Source organism: Amblyomma americanum, chromosome 1 (assembly GCF_052857255.1).
Source record: "Amblyomma americanum isolate KBUSLIRL-KWMA chromosome 1, ASM5285725v1, whole genome shotgun sequence".
NCBI classification, from domain to species: domain Eukaryota; kingdom Metazoa; phylum Arthropoda; class Arachnida; order Ixodida; family Ixodidae; genus Amblyomma; species Amblyomma americanum.
In genome coordinates this window covers 119568921-119588699 of record NC_135497.1, presented here as the reverse complement: position 1 = coordinate 119588699, position 19779 = coordinate 119568921, and the positions used below count along the sequence as shown (strand labels likewise).

Genomic DNA, 19779 nt, shown 5'->3' with positions numbered 1-19779 from the left:
CTAGTAAATAAATGCAGCACGTGAACAAATGAAACAAGAAATGCAATTCATAACACAATAACTCATAACATGCATAGTTTATACAAAAATGAATATGGAGTCACTTATTCACAATATTTCTGAAAAAAAGAACCTCTTTAAAGCAGGAGTAAAATTAGGGGCTTGTTTTATGTTTAGTAGCAAAGAATTCCAAATAAGAGCGCCGTTAAATTCTAAGAGCCTTTTCCCGTACAGATTCTGACATGGAGGTAGATTAAAATTTTAATTTGTGGCAGCTCTTGTGTTTAGTAATGGAACTTTGAACAAAGTGATGGGAAGTGGATCTTTAGTTGCTATGATTCTATGAATAATCTGAGCAATTTTGAATTCGTACAGTGCATTTAGTGGCAGAACATGAAGAGAATTGTACAAGTACATGCTACTTTGAGAGGTCCTTGAAAAGGATATAATTAATGTGCGCTTTTGTAGAGAGAATACAGGCAGGTAAGTAGTAAAGGTGTTTCCCCATGACTCAATGCAGTAACTGAGGTGACTTTGAATAAAGGAAAAGTAAAGAGTGCGTAGGATGGGGTACTGGAAACATTCATGAGCTTTAAGTAAAGTTCATTAAAAAATTGACCGAAGTTGTTTCAGGGAACTGGTGAAGAGGGGAAGCGTTGCTGGTTTTTCATTGACCTTAAGCGCATTTGATTTTGTTGCTTTTGCAGCTGCCCCACGGCTGTGCAGCCCATTGGGAATCCTGGAGCTGGGCCGGGAGAGTGGAGCCAGCAAGCGACCCCATTCCATCATTTCTGTGAGCTCTTCATCATCGTCCTCCTCAAGCCAAGGCTCCCTGCACTGTGCCCTAAACCTGGGCTTTGAGGCTGGTGACAGCCCCCGACCCTTGCAGCGGTCACTTACCCACCAGTCCCATTGCTCCACAGGTGAGTCGTGATTGTGATAGTGAAACTGTACATCAAGTTCATTAAAGGAGTATGTATACCTAACTTTTGGGTGCGTGTTTTGTTTGTAAGGATGTATAAGGCATTATTATACATGGATTACCACCTAGCTATCTCCTGTGACCGCTAAATAGTTTATAACCGAATTTCTCGGGGTGCTTTGGTTTCAGTTTCAACAGCTGAATGAGGACTGTGACGTCATCGTGTGCTTACGGGTCACGTGAGACAACTGCAATTTAATCGCTGCTTCCACAGTCGTTGTCATTTTGGCTCTTGAGGAAGGCTGCCTTCAGCATTGTAATGAATAAAAACAACAAAGCAGCGATTGTATCGACGTTTTTCCATGCCTCATGTGACATAAAAGCACTCTTAGACGTCACAGCCATCGTTCAGCTGTTTAAACCGAAACCGAAACAGTATGACAGAAAAAATTCGATTATAAATTATTTTGTGGTCTTAGGCGAATATCACATGGTGATTCATGGGTAGTAGTGTCTTTTGCATCTAGAGAAGAAAACATGCCACCAAAATTAGGTGTCTATACTCCTTTAAGCATGCATTTATGTCTTGCAGTGATAATTCATGCCATACCATCAAGAAATTGGTAATTAACCTTGCTGTAATGAGCACTTTTTTTTTCAGGAGAAATGGAACCCAAAACAGGTTCATTCTGCATGCTCTGTCTGTTGATGAACGCAAGTAAATAACTAAACGTAAACATGCTTAAGTTTCAAGTATTAGTTCTAGGGGGGCTCCAAGAAAATAGCGGGCCCCAACAATGTGGATGCATACACAGGTGATTTTTAGAGTAGGTTTTTTTTGTATGTAGTGGCGCCAGGCTTGGATTCGTTGACTGCAGTGCCATTACTTCTTAGAAGAGAAATGCTGAAAATAAAAGTAAACATATGAAAATGTTTTTGTTTTATGTATTAGATTACTTTTTTGCAGCACCGAATTTGCATACAATAAGCGAAACAAACACAATCTACAAGGAATGCTTTTAACCTTTTTTTTATTGTTTGCCACATGCAGCACCCTCTCTGCAGAACTTGTAATGGTAACACTCGCAGATGTAATTATTTTGTTTTGTTGCGTGCATATAAATGAGACCTTTTTTTGAAGCAAAATTGTTAACCTGGGTACATATTCTGTGTTTGTGTCATAATGAAAAGCGTCGTAATCTGCCGCAGCGGGCACACCTGATTGGTCGAAATGCCGGAAGCGGATGTGGTGGTTCGGATGCAGTGAAAAGGGTTGAAGAAACCGAACGGTGACGTCAAACACATAGCGTACACAGCAGATGCTCGACAGCCAACATGGCGGCGCGCTCTGAAGTGGAGCCTCTCGCTTCGAAGTGAACTCGTCGATGTTACTGCGTTTTTTGGCCCGTGAACTGGCTATAAACTGGATACGGGACTTTCGCTTAGTCTTGTCTTGTCTATAACAATTTGGATGGACGATAAATTCAGCCTGTTTTTTATTTCGTTGGGCGATTCCGTAGCTCCTAGGCCTAACGAGCACCACCGGTTTGTTGCAGAAATTGTTCTCTTCATTCAAACTGGATGGCGCTCCTATCACAGAGTTATCTCATCTGCGTATGTTGACTGATGTAACATAAAGTAGAATGACCCGCAAAATACTTGCGTTTACTGCACACAAACGCGCATTTCCTATTCTAGAGCTCTCTATTAGCATTTGAAGTGTCCTGCGTCATGATCATGTGTAATGTCTGCCAGCGTGAAACTACTCACATGCACGGATGGTCAGTCGCCAGCGATGTGCTGCTACACCGAAGTGTTTGACATGCCAGAGGTGGTTTTTTGGTGTCCTTTACGGTTCTCAATAGCCGCGGTGGTGTGGCAGCATCATTGAGCTTGAGAGTTAGCTTGAAAGTTAGTTTTAAGGCGTCAGGGGCATGCATGCGCTTCGTACCATGGCGAACCTATGAAAACTTCGTCCGCCAAGTCTCCCAACGCATATATCAAGAGAAACACAGTAAGAAGATTTTTTTAGCTCATCCCTTTTATTTATTTGCATTGCCTGCATAAAATGAAGAAAAGACGTAAATTACCGTCTGCACAATTGTCCAATCACAGCACCAATTTACATTCAGCGATGTTGCAGACTGAAAGTCGTCATGACGTCTTGGTTCAGCCCGGCACGAAGCGCGCATTGTGCAGCGAGTGAGTGCATGCTGCAAATTTTCCTCTCTGTTCCCTTTTCCTCAAGATAAATGTAAAACGCCATGTTGTGCTAACAAGATAGCTGCCTTTTATTTACCATCGGCGATCGACAGCTGTAGAGGCTGCCTTCTGTCACTGAAAAGCCATGCGTGGTTGTGTACAATATTTTCTTCTTTAAGTACACCTCCGGCCTTTATGGTGCAGAAAAGACTGCCTGAACTATATTAACTGTATTTGCTGAAGTCAGTTGGGTAAATAGAGCAGCTTTGATATTACTCCTTTACAGTGGAATTCGATGTGCAACCAAACTTGTGGCTGAATGTTTCTTCTGTCGCAATGGTCGCGTTCTTTTTCTCAGCAAAGAGCAATAGTGCCGCTGGACGTTTCGCTGCGGCAACCGCAATGCAGTGACATCCTGCCGCTGCTCACAGTCACAACCGAACCGACATCTGCTTCCGTTTTTTTGACCAATCAGGTGTGGCTGCTGCGGGAGATTATGACGCTTTTTATTATGACACAAACTCTGAATGCGGCCCCTCTTTGAGCCTCCCATGCCTTCTGAAGTCAAACAGCATGAACTCACTAAGCCTAGCAACTCTGCAAATCCGGAAGCAATCTGAAAATTTTGCGCGTCTCATCACTGAAATTTTTTGGTATGGTCATCTGCATGCAAAGGGAAAGCCTTGTACGCTTTTTTTTTTTTGTGTGAATATCAGACACTGTGTAGCAGCAATGGTGTATCGGTGGTGAAGTGGGAGGCCCTGCTTCGATTGGCACCACCATGTTGCCTGAACATAGTCTCATTAGGGCGCACGCAGTTATGGCAAAATATACATTTAGAATAGGGGGCCCTAAGTCTTGGGGCTCCCAGGAAATTGGGGGTGTCGAAATGTGCATGCGCAGAATGCAAGGCACGCCTTGTGTCTGGGGCAGCGGCTCCTATATTCTTTCAGTGCCTGGCAAAAGAAAAGAAATAGAGCGCTACGGTCAGTGCTAGTACAAGGCGCCGCCGCAGTGGTTCTCCACCGCGCGCTTGCCCGTATTGTGTGCATGCAAAGCCGCATTTGTATTTGTGTGCAAAGCCAGGCCCGAACTAAAATTTGTTGTCCCACTTGCCGCACCAAAATGGGCTGAAAACTAGATGCTATGCCCAACTAGCACGCCTTTGCCTGTTACATGTAGAAAGTTGGGAGTTGCCAGCATGCTGCAAGCTCAGCAAAAAAGCCCTGGAGACCCTGCTGCTGCACTGTGATTCAATGTATAGAATGGGTGTACTGCATACCTTGTGACGCTTCCATTGGGATCGAAAAAGTGAATGCGTAAGAAAATCATTTGCATTCCGAGCTTCAGCTGGATGCTTTCTGGAGAGTGGGTTCTTGGCAATTAGTACCAATATGCATCCTGTCTGTCAGGGATGCTGAATGCGCAGTTTGCCAGGTCTCAAGTAGCACGCAGCTATAGCTTCATCACATTTAGTCAGCACATCTTGTCATGATGTTCTTTGCAGTTCAGTACTTTTGAGGCACGGAAAGCTGGAACTGCATGGTCCACTTACATTGAGTGGTTTCCGAAGAGTTGTATTCTCTTTCAATCTTTCATCGGCAAATTCAGTTTTTCAGGCAACGACATAGGTTTATAAAGTCTGCAGAGGGCAGCAAGTTCAAGGTGGAGCATTGCTCAAGATAGACCTTACATTACTGCGGAAATGTCCATCACCTCTTTAGAACAGGATCATGCTAATTATGCTTGCCATGCTTTGCTCTTGTGTTACCTTCGGCGGCAAGTACTGAGGGCGACCATTGAAAACGGAGGGTACAGCACCTTTTCTCAGTTGTCGACTTTTCCCTTCAATAAAATGTTCTTCTTCGGAGTGTCAACTACAGCCCGATGCATCGTTCATTGTCGCGTTCATGGAATCACAGCAAGCCATTTTCTCGCAAGCCGACGTTGCACTTCGTCAAAGTGCCCTGCAGTTTTCTTCTTTTCATCCTACTTGCAGAGAGAAAAGCAAAAACAAGACATTTTGTGCACCACAGTTGCCTGCCTGAAAGCACACGCTGGTCACATTTGCAAAAAGAATCAACCGTTTACGTGGTGCTCCCCTGCGGCCACCAACCATGATGGCGCGATGTTGCTTCAAGGGCGAATTTCTGGGCACTAATATACGCTAATATAGAAGGCACTGCTGTGGGGTTAACATTAGTGGCGAATGCTATTTTGCCAAAACAGCATGCATCCCAACTGCACTATACATTTGGGCAACATGGCGACGCCTGTCGAAGCAGGGCCTCTCGCTTCACCACCATATTGTCATTGTTGCTAACTGTGTCGCAAGTTCACAACAAACGAAAGGCGCACGAAGCTTTCGCTTTCTCTGAAGATGCCTGCACCACAAAATTTTAGCGATGAAACGCGCCAAGTTATCAGATTGCATCCGAATTTACAGAGCTGCTAGGCTTACTGAGTATGCATCATTTGACATTAGAAAGCGTGAGATGTTCAAAAAGGTTAACGATTTTGGTACAAAAAGGAATCTCAAAGAATTTGCTTTCCGCTAAATTTTTATTTATTTATGCAGTAATTTTTATTTGTGCCCAGGTGAAAATTTTCAGTTGGGAATCTGCTGGTTCCAACACAGCTGGGATTTTAGCTGATTCTCAACAAAAGTTGGGACCGGCAGCAGTTGGGACCAACAGGTGCTGGAACTTGTAGGTGCTTGCCTTGGTAGCGCTGAAACATTAAAATAACTTTTCTCTCTGCTTCGGTAAACAATTCATATCAATACCTTTTGTTTTCTACCTTTCTGAAATGTTACAGTCAAGTGCTAAAGTAAGTTTCTATAATGCTAAGTGCACACAAACAATTGAGGAGAGTGCTCGTGACCTACACTAATATGTCAGTCACCCTGCAGGGCCACGCAGATTGCCTATAGTGAGAGCACACTTACAGCTTTAAACCCCATTCGCAGCAACAAGCAATAACTACATTAACACACACAACTTGCATGTAGAACTCATACACTCATGTTCGAACTAATAACATGGGTTCATTGCTTATATATGCCCTCCGTTAAGGGTGTACTAGAGGTGTCATTGAGGAATGGTAAAGGAGCAAAGTTTTGTAATCAAATTTTGGTGCTCTTTATTCAATTTATAGCAGGTACAACCCAAGAGATCTAGCTGAAAATTTCTGTTAGTTAAAAACCATCATTACTATTCAAATGATAGCATAAGTTCTCCAAATTGAACAGCAAAAAGATCTCAGTTGGAACCAACAAGCTCTATAGTTAAGACCAGCTGGTTTCTGCTGGAACCAATTGGTCCTCTAGAAAACCGTCAAAGTTCTTGCTGGGAGCAGTTGGCCGAGTAGAAGACTGGCAAGCTGTGTTGCTGGGACCAGCTGGCACAGTACAAAACCAGCAAGGTTCCTGTGGGGACCAATTGAAACCAGCAGATACCAGCACAAACCAGCAGATTCCCAGTGGAAATAGTAGCCGACGGGTAATTCGGACTCCAGTAATTCGAACTTGTAGGATATTTCGGACCTCGATGAGGCGCCGTCAGTCACCCCATAAAAGCACATACATATTCGCAACGCATATTTCGGACTTCAAAAGTCCAAAAGTTCAATTTTTCAGACTAATTTCAGTCGCCTGCAGGCCAAAATCTGCCATCTTATCGGCTTTTCGCCGGCGCAAAAGGTGCCATCTTGGATTGAGGTGGATTTACGCTGCAGTTGGATTGGCTTAGCATACTTTCGGTACCTCATTGTTGCCAGTAGAGGTCCCTGCGATCTCTGACACTTCGAGGTGGCAGCCGGATTGTCATCGCCGTCAACTTGCTTTTGTCGCCGACGTTGTCATGGGCAGTTATTGCTTGTCCCATACGTTGAAAATTGGTTGTTGGGGGAAGGAAATTGTGCAGGAGCTATCTCGCATCTCGGCGGGAAGGAATAAAGGAGGGACTGAGAGGAGGAAGAAAGAAAGGTGCCGTAATGGAGTGCTCCGAAATAATTTCGACCTTCTGGGGATCTTAACGTGCACTGACATCGCACAACACACGGGCGCCTTAGCGTTTCGCCTCCATCGAAACGTGGCCACCGCGGTCGTGATCCAACCCGGGTACTTCGGATCAGTAGCCGAGTGCCCTAACCATTGAGCCATCGCGGTGGGTCTCATACGTCTTCCATTCGCCATTTCGTCACTTGGGTTCCTCTGACCGCGCCGACTGAGTGGCGCTCAGTCTTCACGAAGTTACATCCGTTCGCTGTTTTGTGATTGCGTTCGGCGGTTCTGCCGCTTTGAACGAAAAGTGCCTTATTTTTGCGTGTGTTTAACGAGCGGTGTGATGCACACTCGGGTTGTGGACAACATGGCCCCGCTGGGTCCATCAAAGAAGCGTGGGAAGTATTCCAACTAAGTGCGGTGACCTTGCTGTCTAGCATGTACAGTGAAAGCACAACTTTGGTGCAAATACAGTCACAAATCGTCGCCAGTAAGAGAAATTTGTCGCGAGGTAAAATCAGTGACATTTTAAAGCTGATTTCATCTCAATAAAGTGGTTTTTTTGTACTTCACGGATTTTTCGGATTGTTCGATTATTTGGACCATTTTCTGGGTCCCTTGGAGTCGAAAAATCGGTCGGTGACTATAACTACATTGCGACAGTAACCACTGCATGTTTTGGCTGAGATGGTGCTGCAAGTGGCCAACAATCCAAAAGAAAGGTCGCAAGCATTCCTTGGATGTTGCATTTGTGTATTATATATATGACTTTAGTGCTGCAGAAAAGTAATCAGACATATGAAACGAAACATTTTCATATGTTTTTTTTTATTTCTTAGCAATTTTCTTCTTGGCCATAATGATGCTGGAGTCACTGAACCCATGCCTGGTGCCACTGGGTAAAGAAAACCCCTATTCTAAATCTTTTCAATAGCATTCATCGCTAATGTTTACACAAGACACAAGACGTGCCTTACGCTATGCACATGTGCATTTCAATGCCCCAAACTTCTTGGGGGCCCCAGCGCTTCTGGGTCAGAGGCTTGGTCCCTGATTTGACTCATGGGGTACGATTTCCCTTGCATTTTTAATTTGATGGGTGGAAGTCCATCATTTTTTTTTGAGATAGCTTAATTTTTGCAATGCATATTCAGTACCTCTGTACACTGAAAATTCTGGTACATTGGGCTCTCTGATTTAACCTCAGTTTGAGCGTCTGGTTCTTTAGAACTGATGCTTTGGTCCTGTCAGCATCAAGCGTATAAAAAATGTTCCCCTTGATTCAAACTCCAGCTGATTGCAGCAAATCTTTGGTCCCCTTTGAGTTTGAGTGCCCAGGAATTGACTGTATTTTCCTTATCTTGGAACTCTGTTTATCTGTTTTTTTTCTTCTTATTTTTAAACTAACTATGGTACTTAGCGAGGCTTTACTGTACACAATGTCTTCTAGGTTTATTCCAAGTCCTCAGCGCAAAAATTAGCTGTGGTTTAAACATTGGTTAACCCTGGTGGGAAGTGAAAGCTTCCTTTTCATGGCTACATTCACGAATGCCACACACACTGCTGAACGGATTGTCTGTAAAGCGTCGAGGAAATGCCCGATGGGGCAGTTGGCACCTACCACGGTAGGCAGATTGTGATGACGTCAGTAGGTCACATCACCTGCCGCTTGACACCTGTCATGTGACTGCAGTGACGTTGCCCTCTTGAAAACCTAGCGTAGTGAAGCTTTCGCTTAAAAAAATTGACAAGGACGACAGAGGAACACCACAAAGGGCCGGCTACAACCAAGTTTATTGCCATGCGCTGTGCCTACATATATACAGTTCAGCGTGCACGCGAAGCAAAAGGTACACAAAAAGTGATGCTATCTCCGGCTGCAGCAGCAACCCACACATGGCGCATGCATAAGGCCCGGCCCGCAAAAAAAAAAAAGAACTACAGAGACTGGCCATATGCGTCGTATGCGGGCCTTATGCATGTGCCACGTGTGGGTTGCTGCTGCAGCTGGAGATAGCGTCACTTTTTGTGTTTTTTTTTGCTTTGCCTGCATGCTAAACTGTATATATGTAGGTGCAGCACATGGGAATAAACTTTGTTGTAGTCAGCGCTTTGTGGCGTCCCTCTGTCGTCCTTGTCCATTTTTTGCGCTGTGGAATTAGAAGCATGAGATACCAACCAGCCGAACAATTTTATTTTGAGCAAGTCTTGTAGGTTGCAGCTTGGTCCTAATAAGTGCTCGCGAATTTCAAAAGTTAACATAGCTAAGCTCATGCTAATTTCCCCTGTTGCTAAGCGATAGTACTCTTTGCTGTTCGATATGTTTGCCAGCTGTCTTATGGATGCTTTGGCACAGGTTTTGAAGCAAGTTGATGGTGAATAAAAATGACAAGGAGCATGTGTAGGCTGAAACTGAAAGCACACCAGCTACTTGTGGTGATACCACTTGGGGCTTTTTTTCTCATGATCTTACCATTTCTACTTCGCATTTTTTCTACAGCATCTCTCATAGCCAGTGTGCTGTTTTGGGGCATTAAATCCCACATGCCATACCATTCTGTTCAATCCTTAAGTAAATGACCAATGGCCGAATTCACAAACGTGCCTCAACTTGACGTTCCAACTTCACCCCATCGAATGGAGAAAACATTTGCTCCTCCACTTGAGTGTCGGTTGGGATTCATGAATGAACGCCGTTTGAGAAACCTCCCTCCACCACACCTTGAGGAAGTGTGAATGGCGCATGGGTACAAGATTAAGGCGAAAAGTTGGCCTGAAAGCTGCATGGTAGAACACGTAGCATTCACATTTTGTCACAATGAGCCTTCTGAACAACCGTCACATTCATCTTGACATTCACAGCCTAGTAGAACATGTTTTGTGGGCTAAATAAACAAAGCAGCACTGAAAAACAGCCAGAAATGTGTTTGCACCTGGCAGCATTCGCTGCCGGTGACGATCTACGCTGGACAGTGATGTAGGGCATCCTGGAATGGTGTGAAAAAATGTCTATTTGGGATTTGCGTAAAATTTCTTGCTCATGGCAGGGAGCAGCGAGCGGGGCGAGTGATGAAAACTTGTGATGTCCTATGCAGCATATTGCAACGCATGGCCCTGAACTAACAAGCTGGGCCGATGTTACGGTGCACTTTTCTGCATCCACATCATATGCAGTTTTGTGAAAAGCTTCGTCTATGGGTATAACGAGGTCCATATGGCGAGCGAAAGATCCGCCATGCTTACAAGCAAACTGGCCGCCGAGCAGCCCTTAAGGGGGACCCTGGTCTTTGAAAAAAAAAAGTTAATGAAGTCACGATTATTCAGTCTTCAGGAACCGTATTTTTGAGTGCTGATTCTTAGTATGTCAACTAATTTTATATAAAACATGTTCCTATGCACTTATGCAATATGTTGTGCAAGTTTTCTGGAGAGAGCATTTAAGGAATTTGGTGCAGAGAACTTTCTGGAAATGCATGCCATTGATTTGTCTTGATATCAGGGAATGCAGTAAGGGTAAAACTTTCATCCTGCCTATCATAGGGGTTTTGAAGTGGCCTCTTCAGAAATGGGAAGAAAAGTAAGTTGGTGTCCCTGTTTCTGAAGTGGCAACCTAAAAACCCCATAAGTCAAGTTCTATGATAGGCATGATAATAATTTTACCCTTATTGCATTCCTTGATGGCACAGGTAATGTCATGTTTAAGCAAGTTCCTTGCAGCAAAATTTCTTAACTCTCTGAAAGGGTACATAGCATATTATATAAGTGCACAGGTACTTTCATTACATGAAATTAAATTACAAATTTCATTACATATTTACATTACATATAATCGTATATTTTGAATCAGCACACAAAAGTACATCTTCCCTGCAAATTGCTAATTGTGACTTCAATAATTTTATTTTTAAAGAGCAGGGTCCCCCCTCCTTAAGGTAGCATTGGTGCTTTCTCGAGATTCTTGAGGAAATCAAGTTTTTCTTTCATTCGAGGAGTGACTTGAGTCGAGGATGGCTTCTGAAACTGGTAACAGGCCTCTTGGGCTGCTTGGCTTAGAAGTTCGATTTGAGGTGCATTTATGAATGCGGCGGTAAGCCTCAATATATTAATTTTATTATACTCTAAATATTTTTGTATCTTGCTCATTCTCATCCCAAAATGGCCATCACCTGCTGTGTTGAGAAGTACTGTATAAACAGGACTATAGGTCGGACCGGATTGTAGGTCAACCTCCCAACTAACCAATTCTAAAAATGAAAAAAATATTTCTCAATGTAAATAGTACTGAACTAACCAATGCTAAAAATGAAAAATATTTCTCAATGGAAATAGTACCGAAAGACACCCTTACCTTGAAACAAATGTGACCAACAGGTTGCACAATGGTGATAATAATAATAATTGGTTTTGGAGGGAAAGGAAATGGCGCAGTATCTGTCTCATATATCGTTGGACACCTGAACCGCGCCGTAAGGGAAGGGACAAAGGAGGGAGTGAAAGAAGAAAGGAAGAGAGAGGTGCCGTAGTGGAGGGCTCCGGAATAATTTCGACCACCTGGGGATCTTTAACGTGCACTGACATCGCACAGCACACGGGCGCCTTAGCGTTTTTCCTCCATAAAAACGCAGCCGCCGCGGTCGGGTTCGAACCCAGGAACTCCGGATCAGTAGTCGAGCGCCCTAACCACTGAGCCACCACGTGACAGTATTTATTTTCATTTAAATGCTGGTCATATGTACACCCGGCCAATTTGTTAACAGTATCATGCGCCCGTCTACCCGCATGTTTGTCAGCACCTTATCGTCACGGCACAGAGCGGCAAAAACAAACAAGATACGCACATGTGTACACATGCATTTACTCTCGCTTCATGCCGTGATGATAAGGTGCTGTTGATTTCAGCCGCCCATTGTTGCAAGACTTCCATATTTTTTCCGCCAATGATCGGTATATAGACGGGGGCCGACTGATAGTGTGCTGACTGAAGGTAGTGTTGACTTCAGCCACCCATTGTTGCAATACTTCCATAGTTTTTCCGCCAATGACCGGTATATAAGACGGGGGCCAACTTTTCGCCATGGTTTTTTGAAAAAAAGTTCGACCTATATTCTGGTTTTTGCAGTAGCCTATTGTGCCCTAGGCAGTGCGTGTGACTATTTTTTCTTTTTCTTTGTTGACCCTTAAGTATGCTTTCGAAAATATGTGGTGAGTCGCCATATGCTCCTGGCATTCATGATTCTTCTCTTAACAAAGCTTTTTGGTGAAGTCTGCACATTTGATGCTCTCTAAAGGTAATTAAATTAATTATTTGTTCTTGATTGACCTTTAATACAGGTGCGTAGACCCCTTGATATCTTTGCCTATGTAACTGCTCAGGGAATAAGACGGTAAAATTGATTTTGGTCAAATGTCTCCACCTACTATGGCTACTCTACCTTGGGGGATTCCCCTAAACATTTGACCAACACCGTTCCCACTTCGAGTTATTGATCAATTCGCTCTCGCCCTACCATAAGCTTGCCGTCCCTGTTAGCTCAGTTGGTAGAGCGACTGCTCCGGTGTAGCGGTGGTCCCGGGTTTGAACCCCGGACCAGGTCGAATTTTTCTTTAACTATGAAGTTTCTGAGAAAGCTGTATAGCTTTCCTTTGTAGCCGTATGGCTGCGCTCGTGTGGATGTCAATGAGTAATTACTCCCTTATGAAAATTGATTTTGTTTGGTGGAAAGGTTGATATAATATGCACATGCAGTCGGAGTTCTGCTTCCTGGCCTAGCCTTTCGGCTTTCATGAGCATGGATTTTCTTTAACTGCATTGCTCAAAATTTTCTTGGCCAGTTCTGTGCTGAAGTTAGGTGCTTGTGTGAGTCGCTAATTTGATTGCTTTTATCCATCGAGAAAAAAATTATACATACTTAAAGCAATTCCCATTTCTTTCACTCCTTTTTGCAGAGAGTGGCTTCTGCACGGATGCCAGCACTGCTGGGGACTGCAGTACAGATGCATCATTGATGACTGTGCGAAGGCACCGCAAGGCAGAACGCAGTGACTCACTCCTGTCCAATGACTCTCTTGCTACACATTCAGAAGAAGGATCCCACTGTGGGGAAGAGGTTACTTCCTCGCTGCATACCCAAGCCTTTTCACTGCATGAGTAAGCATTGCTGTATATTTTACTGCGTGTGGTTTCTGCCAATGCTGTATCTAAGCTTAGGAAGCAACATATTGCTCAAAAGCAGTTTTTGGTTGACAGGGTGTGAAGCTATTGCAGCTGGCGATTGTACAGATTGTGTATGCATTCTTCAGTTATTTAAGTGACAGATTTAAAGATTTTGTGCTCCTGTAGTAGTACATGTGGGCAGTCTCGTATATATTCAATGTAGTTATTTTTCTCTCCGATAGCAAACCCAGAAGAGCGCCGTATTTAATCGCATAATGAACCCACTTTTTTTAGAAAAGTTGACATCAATTTGGGGAGAGGGTTCATTACACAAAAAAAAGTTTTGACAGGTTTTTTTTGCGAGAGTTGAAATTTTATATACATCCACCCATCCATCCATCCATTCATCCACCATCAACAGAAGTGCGCAGTCAGCCTCGTTCATATCGTCAGTGTTTACCATCGTTCTCTTCAGAATGTGTCTGTTATCATGCGCTGTTATCACGGCACGATCTGACAATTTTGTGATAGTTGAGGGTGCTGGCCGGTTGTGGAGAGAGAAAGCGAAAATGCTGAACACTGGCCGTAAAGGTCAGTGTGCATTTTTTATGTGAGGAAAAAAAAAACTCGGACGGTTATGAGTACCGTAAAAACCAGCGTATAATATGAACCCGAATATAATACGAGGTGAGGTTTTAGAGACGCGAAGTGGGAAAAAAAAGTTTTACTTGCGTATAATACGAGTGACGAAAGCTCAGAGAAGACATTTATTCAAATCGCATCCCGCACTTCAATCACTTTCATCTTCAGCAGTGTTTTATTCGGTCATTTTTTTGTCCGACAAATCATCCCAAATGTACTCATCTTCAAATGTACTCATCTTCAGTGCCATCGAGGGCATTCGAGATGCTGCACTTCTTATAAGAACGACGCACAAGATCTTCTGGGATGGCCGCCCACGCGTTTGCGATCCATTTGCACAGCGTGGCTGGGGAAGCCCGCTTCAGCCGCCCGTTTGGCATCACTGCAGGCTCACCTGAGGGCATCCACTCTGCGTAGCACTGCTTGTCTGCGTCCTTGAAGGGTTTGTTTACACAAACATCAAATGGCTGTAGTTGTGAGATCATCCCACCCGGAATCACAAGTTCAGTGCCGCAGTCACGTAGCAGCCTCTTCACCGAGTCGGCCAAACGGCAACGAAACGCATCGAGCATAAGGATGGACGGCAGAGACAACAGTGCACTAGGTCGCCACATGGACTCTACCCAGTCCAAGACTAGATCCTCATTCATCCTCTCTTTCTCATGACATCTCACGATGGCATTTTTTGGCAGCTCCTCACCTTTCGGCATTGTTTTCCTCTTGAAGATCATCTAAGGGGGGAGCTTGTGGCCATCTGCCGTGCACAATAACATGACTGTAACTCGCGTCTTCTCGTTGCCAGTGGACTGGACGCTAACTTTTTTAGACCCCTTCTCGTGCACAGTGAGGGTCGATGGCATGTCAGGTAAACCGGTGTCTGATTGGCATTGCCTATTTGGCCTAACAGAAAGTTCTTTGACATGCGCAAAGAAATAATATGGCGCTGAAAACTCACAAGCAGCTCTTCGAACGCTTCAGGCAGCGTCTGTGAAATCGTGGTCCGCTGGCATAGTGAAAAGCCAGTACGGCATATGTAGCGATGAATCCAGTGCTTGTTCGCTTTGAAGGCAGAGTGCGGTATCCCGTTTTCTTTTGCATGCTTTCTAGCTTTTGCCTGCATAAGCTGCACGCTCACAGCTAGATGAGCGGCTCGCTGTTGCCGTATAAACTCCGTCAGGCCAAGTTCAATTTCTGGGAATGTGCCATTCTTCGGGCCATGAAAGCTTTGTTGCATTTTGCTGCACTCGAAAAATGTTTCTTTCTGTCATCGCCATCCACAAATGCTTCCTTCGATGACACCAAACTGCCTCCTGGCCGCACTGTTGCCGATGTTCTCCGCAGCTAAAATCACTTTTCGCTTGAAAGCAACCGTGTAGTCCTGTTTTCGAGACCCTGACATCTTGCTCCCAAAAAAACATCCATTTCACGAAGCGTGGCTTATGCGAGCACGTGCGTTTTCAACAGGCACATGGCACACCACGATCCCCCGGCACACCCAACGGATCAACAACAAAGAAACGACATCGTGACATCGATTGTCGAGAGTAACGAAGCCAATCCGTAGCCACGCACCAATAGCAAAGCCTAGCTGTAGCCACGCCGCAATAATGAAACCAAAGCTTCGAGCAACTTTGAAAATTTTTGTTCAGATTCACAAATGGTACGAGGTGGAAATTTAGGACGCTAATTATGGGGGAAAAAAACCTCGTATTATACGCGGGTTTTTACGGTATGTAACACGAATGTCTAAGTGTTAGCTATGGTATGAGTTAGGGGTTTAAGCATTTTCGCTTCCGATCTCGAGCGCACTAATAAGCTTGGCGGTCTGAAGGTCCTGGTTTCCATAGAATTTCAGTGTAAAGCATGCTTGACAGCTTGCCAGCTTTGTAAGCATGCACTACAGCAGTCCAGCGTGCAGCAGCATGCCGAGCAAGTCACCGCCGCCGGTGCTTCTGGCAAGGGTGCACTGCATCTTGGAACTGGAGATCCCGCCAAAAGATAAACAGGCCGTGATAAGTTATAGCTGTGCAGCATCTTGGTGCACTGCCAAGGTCTACATTGCAGATGGTGCAGAACTGAGGAACTTAATGCTTTAAAAAAAAAGGAAATTAAACTCTCGGGGACACAAGTGGGGGCCGAGTTCATTTTGTAAGTGGGTCCATTATGCGAGTAAATACAGTTTATCCTTGTCAGACCCGAGCAAAAGTTCAGCCTGTCAGCGTTAACCCAGATCCATATCTCAAGTCTAGGCGGTCTCGTGAATGTACACACAAAATCTGGCAGCCATAGGTCCAACAGTTCGTCCCATATGAGATTTCTCCATGATCTCTGCTACGGGCCTCTGGGCCTACATAAACATGCAACAGCGTTTTGTGGTATATATTTAGTTAAATACATGCATGACAGAATGTGCATTTAAATCAAAATTGCAAGAAATCTCATTAAAAAGCGCGAGTGACTTGGGAGTTGTTCGGCCGCTAGGGCCAGAAATTTGGTTTAGACATATCCACCAACTTAGGAGGCTGCTCAGAGCGCCCGTGTCGTTTCACACTTTTTGAAAAGCTGACTACTTGGGAGAGCACAGGGAGTGCTTTCTGGCTTCCAATCGCACAATTCCGCAAAACACAAACTTGCATTATAATGTACGCGGTGTCTGACGAGGATATATATGTATATTGAATCGTTTTATTGGGTGAAACTCATTTGTGTTGACATGAGATGGAAGTCATTTTTATTGGGTTGAAAGTCATTGGTGTTGACACAAGATGAAGTGTTGTTTCGTTTGGGTCAGTCACTCAGGAGTCTTTTTTTTTTTTTTTCTGCAGCACCTGACTACTGAAACCACAGCAAGAGGAGCGGTTTTCAAAGTGCTGAATTGCAGACCACACGATGATGCTTGCTTCTCTACCTATTATTTTATTATTGTCAAGTAACTTATTTCAGTCGAAAAATGGGGCAAGCAACCGTGTGAAAATCAAAAAGAGAAAAATATGGTGGAGTGGAACACCACTGTAACAACCAGCAAACCTCAGGGTCCTTCTTGTCTTCTATTACTACAACCATTATTCGTGTTTATTATTATTTCTTTGTGAGGGGTCATGTTTCTTTTTTTATCAAACTTCATGCTGCCACGTCACCTGAACAAGGAAGACATGAGCTTACATTGTACAATGTGCCATAGGAGTTGTGAAACTGGGTCTTCCTCCTCCTTTGCCCTCACAGTCTGTGAAATTTACCTGAGATGTCACAAAGACCCCTCTGACGGGAGCAGGTGCAAAATTTCCCACCACTGTGCCACGCTGCAAATTCTTTTTCTGAAAGGGAGGGGCGCGATGGGCTGTGCTGGCCATTGCTTGATGCTGGGGTGCTCTTTTGAAGGGTGAGCAGCCTTTCCAGCGAGCTGCCTGGTGAGTGGCCTGTCTCAAGAGATCGCGCTAGTGCTGTTAACTACCTGAGTGTGGAAATGAACGAGGCATCTCTTTTCCCCACTTTGTTTACTTCAGTTTCTCATTTTTCGTTCTTTTGCTCCCTGCACCATTTTTTTCATCTGCATGTTATGGCAGTATTGTCTGTGGTTCTCCTGCTGCTGTCTGCACATGTTTACCTGTATTTGAGACTGCCAGGACAAAAAAAGAAAAAAAAAAGCTGTGAACAAATTTCAGTTGGGCTTGTTTCTCTTTGTTCTGTCCAATGCTCAGTTACTGTTGGAAGTTGCCCTCTCCAGTTGCGTTCCTTCCTGTCTGTTTTCCTCGCCAAGTGCTCCATGTGGGTGCACTCGTGAGAGTGTGTTGTGTGTGCAAGTGTGCGCATGTAAGCCAAGTGTGCAACATGTAACATGCTGTTGCATTCAAGTGTGAATGTGGTAGCATGCTTACAACAATACCTCTTATATTCCTATTATTATTTTTATTATTATTGTGGTTGCTTAGTTAAGCCTGATATTATTACAGCTGTCATGTTATTTAATTGCATAGTGGAGCACTGCAGTTGGGAGTGTGCTAATCCTGTGAGATATCCTTAGAATGTTCCACTGTTTCCGATCTATCAAGTGATAGGCAAGATGAGAATTGTAAAATAGGGGATACTTCTAGCAGTAGAAAAACACTTATATTAGGAGCAGGTTGAAACACTGCTGCTTCAAGCATTTGCTCTTTTCTCAAACTTGTAAATAATTTGATTGTAAATGTCACAAATTCCAAATTTCTTAATTGTTTTTTCTGGTCACTTATTCACTTGTGCCATTATTGATTTAACTCTGTTATGAGCCTTACTGGATTTGTGTTGTGATGCTGTGTTTCTTTTGTAAATCTTAACACAGTTGTTCTGTGTACCTATTTCCGGTTTGTATAAAATAAATGTTTTGCCTAATAATTAGTGCAGTGCACTTCTATGTATCGTTCTGTCTTGCTGTAATCGGCATCTGAGCTCATTCTCTCTTCGCAGAGCCTGAAAAAGATGCAAGAAAATGTATACTTGATACTGCGCAAAGTTGCTGCCTTTTTTCTGCATCTGTAGTTTTGAAAGGGCTGTTTTTAATTATTTATTTTTATTTATTTGATTTTTTAATACCTGCTTCGCCTTTGCAGGCATTACAGCAGGGGGATACATGAAAATAAGCATCATATTTGAGACAAAGAAACTAATTACACTAATTGCATGAAATATGAATAGAATTAGAAACTGCATCTACCCATTCATACTACTTTGGTCACGGAGTGTAGCCCTCCATGTCAGGAATTGGAGCTTTCTCATGCGGTACATTCTTGATATTTTCATTCTAGTGTTGCACTAGGTAGGGCCTCATTAATAAGCTTAAAAAATGTGGGGGGAAAGCTTATGTGTGGAAAAAACTTGTGAGTGAAAGCCACCAAGATCATTAACGCAACAACAGTAAGTGTAAAGGTACTTTCGCTTCCTAAAACTGTTGCTTGGCTTAAATTTGCTGGTGTGAAGGCTGAAGAGCACCTTTCAGTACTTGCAAACTTCTATATGCATTTGCATTGTCCATAGCACAAAAGAAAATTTGCAACACATTTAGTCCAATCATGGCAAGTTCAAAAGTAGTGGGAAATTCTTTCTCGTTCCTCGATGACTTGTCTTGGCCGAGTTGCATGGGTGGCTCAGTAGTTGTCACGTGTGCAGAGTTGGAAATTTGTGGTTTTTTGAGGAAAGGAAATGGCGCATGTCTCACTTCTAGGTGGACACCACAACCCCTCTGTGAGGGAAGCGAGTCTGGTGGGAGTGCAGGCAGGGGGGAAACAGAGAAAGAGCAAGGCGCTCTCATAGGGGGTTACGTAATAATTTCTGCCGTCTGGGGACCTTTAACATGCACTGACATCGCACAGTACATTGGGCCTTTTGTGGTTTGCCCCCAATCGAAACGCGGCCGCCAAGCGTACATCTGTTAGATCGAGGGTAGTTTAGCGCCATGGGCATGAGAGGAAAGGGAACAGAACAGTGTAATGAGGCCAGACAGACCACCATAGCTGCAGGCACTGGACTGAGTAAGGAGTTGCTGGACCCATCAAGTGATTGCCAGACTCTGATGTGGGAAGCCACTACACAGGCTTGCACTCAGAGTTCCCAAGATGTCGGACTTTCACTTAACTGCTCCTCACTATGCAGAGAAGCAGTCCCTAACCATAAAGCGCGTTTTACAGCGAAAGCTTTACCGCGCCAGCCAGCGAGACATTTCGGCTCGTTGCGCAATTCAGCCGTATGCCGTGGCCGACGAACGACCTTGAGCCGCCGTTGCCTAGCAACGCCGCCGCCGCGTTCCAACTGATGGCGCCGCTCGCTCCCCCAGATGTGCTCCGCTGGGGTAGAGAGAGAGGAGGTGTCGCCTCGCGGGGGGGG

General features: G+C 44.2%; 1 protein-coding gene across 5 annotated transcripts in view; it reads left to right on the top strand.

Moving 5' to 3' along the window:
- Window positions 1-18311, top strand: part of LOC144113549 (puratrophin-1-like) — a 302508-nt gene extending 284197 nt beyond the window's left edge. For all 5 annotated transcript variants that reach the window (XM_077646684.1, XM_077646680.1, XM_077646681.1 and 2 more), the window contains 3 exons: window positions 708-923; window positions 13074-13275; window positions 16749-18311. In XM_077646684.1, the coding sequence (XP_077502810.1) occupies window positions 708-923; window positions 13074-13275; window positions 16749-16755 (425 nt within the window). In that variant the 3' untranslated portion in view covers window positions 16756-18311. The remainder of the gene's footprint in view (window positions 1-707; window positions 924-13073; window positions 13276-16748) is intronic.
- The last annotated feature ends 1468 nt before the right edge of the window (window positions 18312-19779 follow it).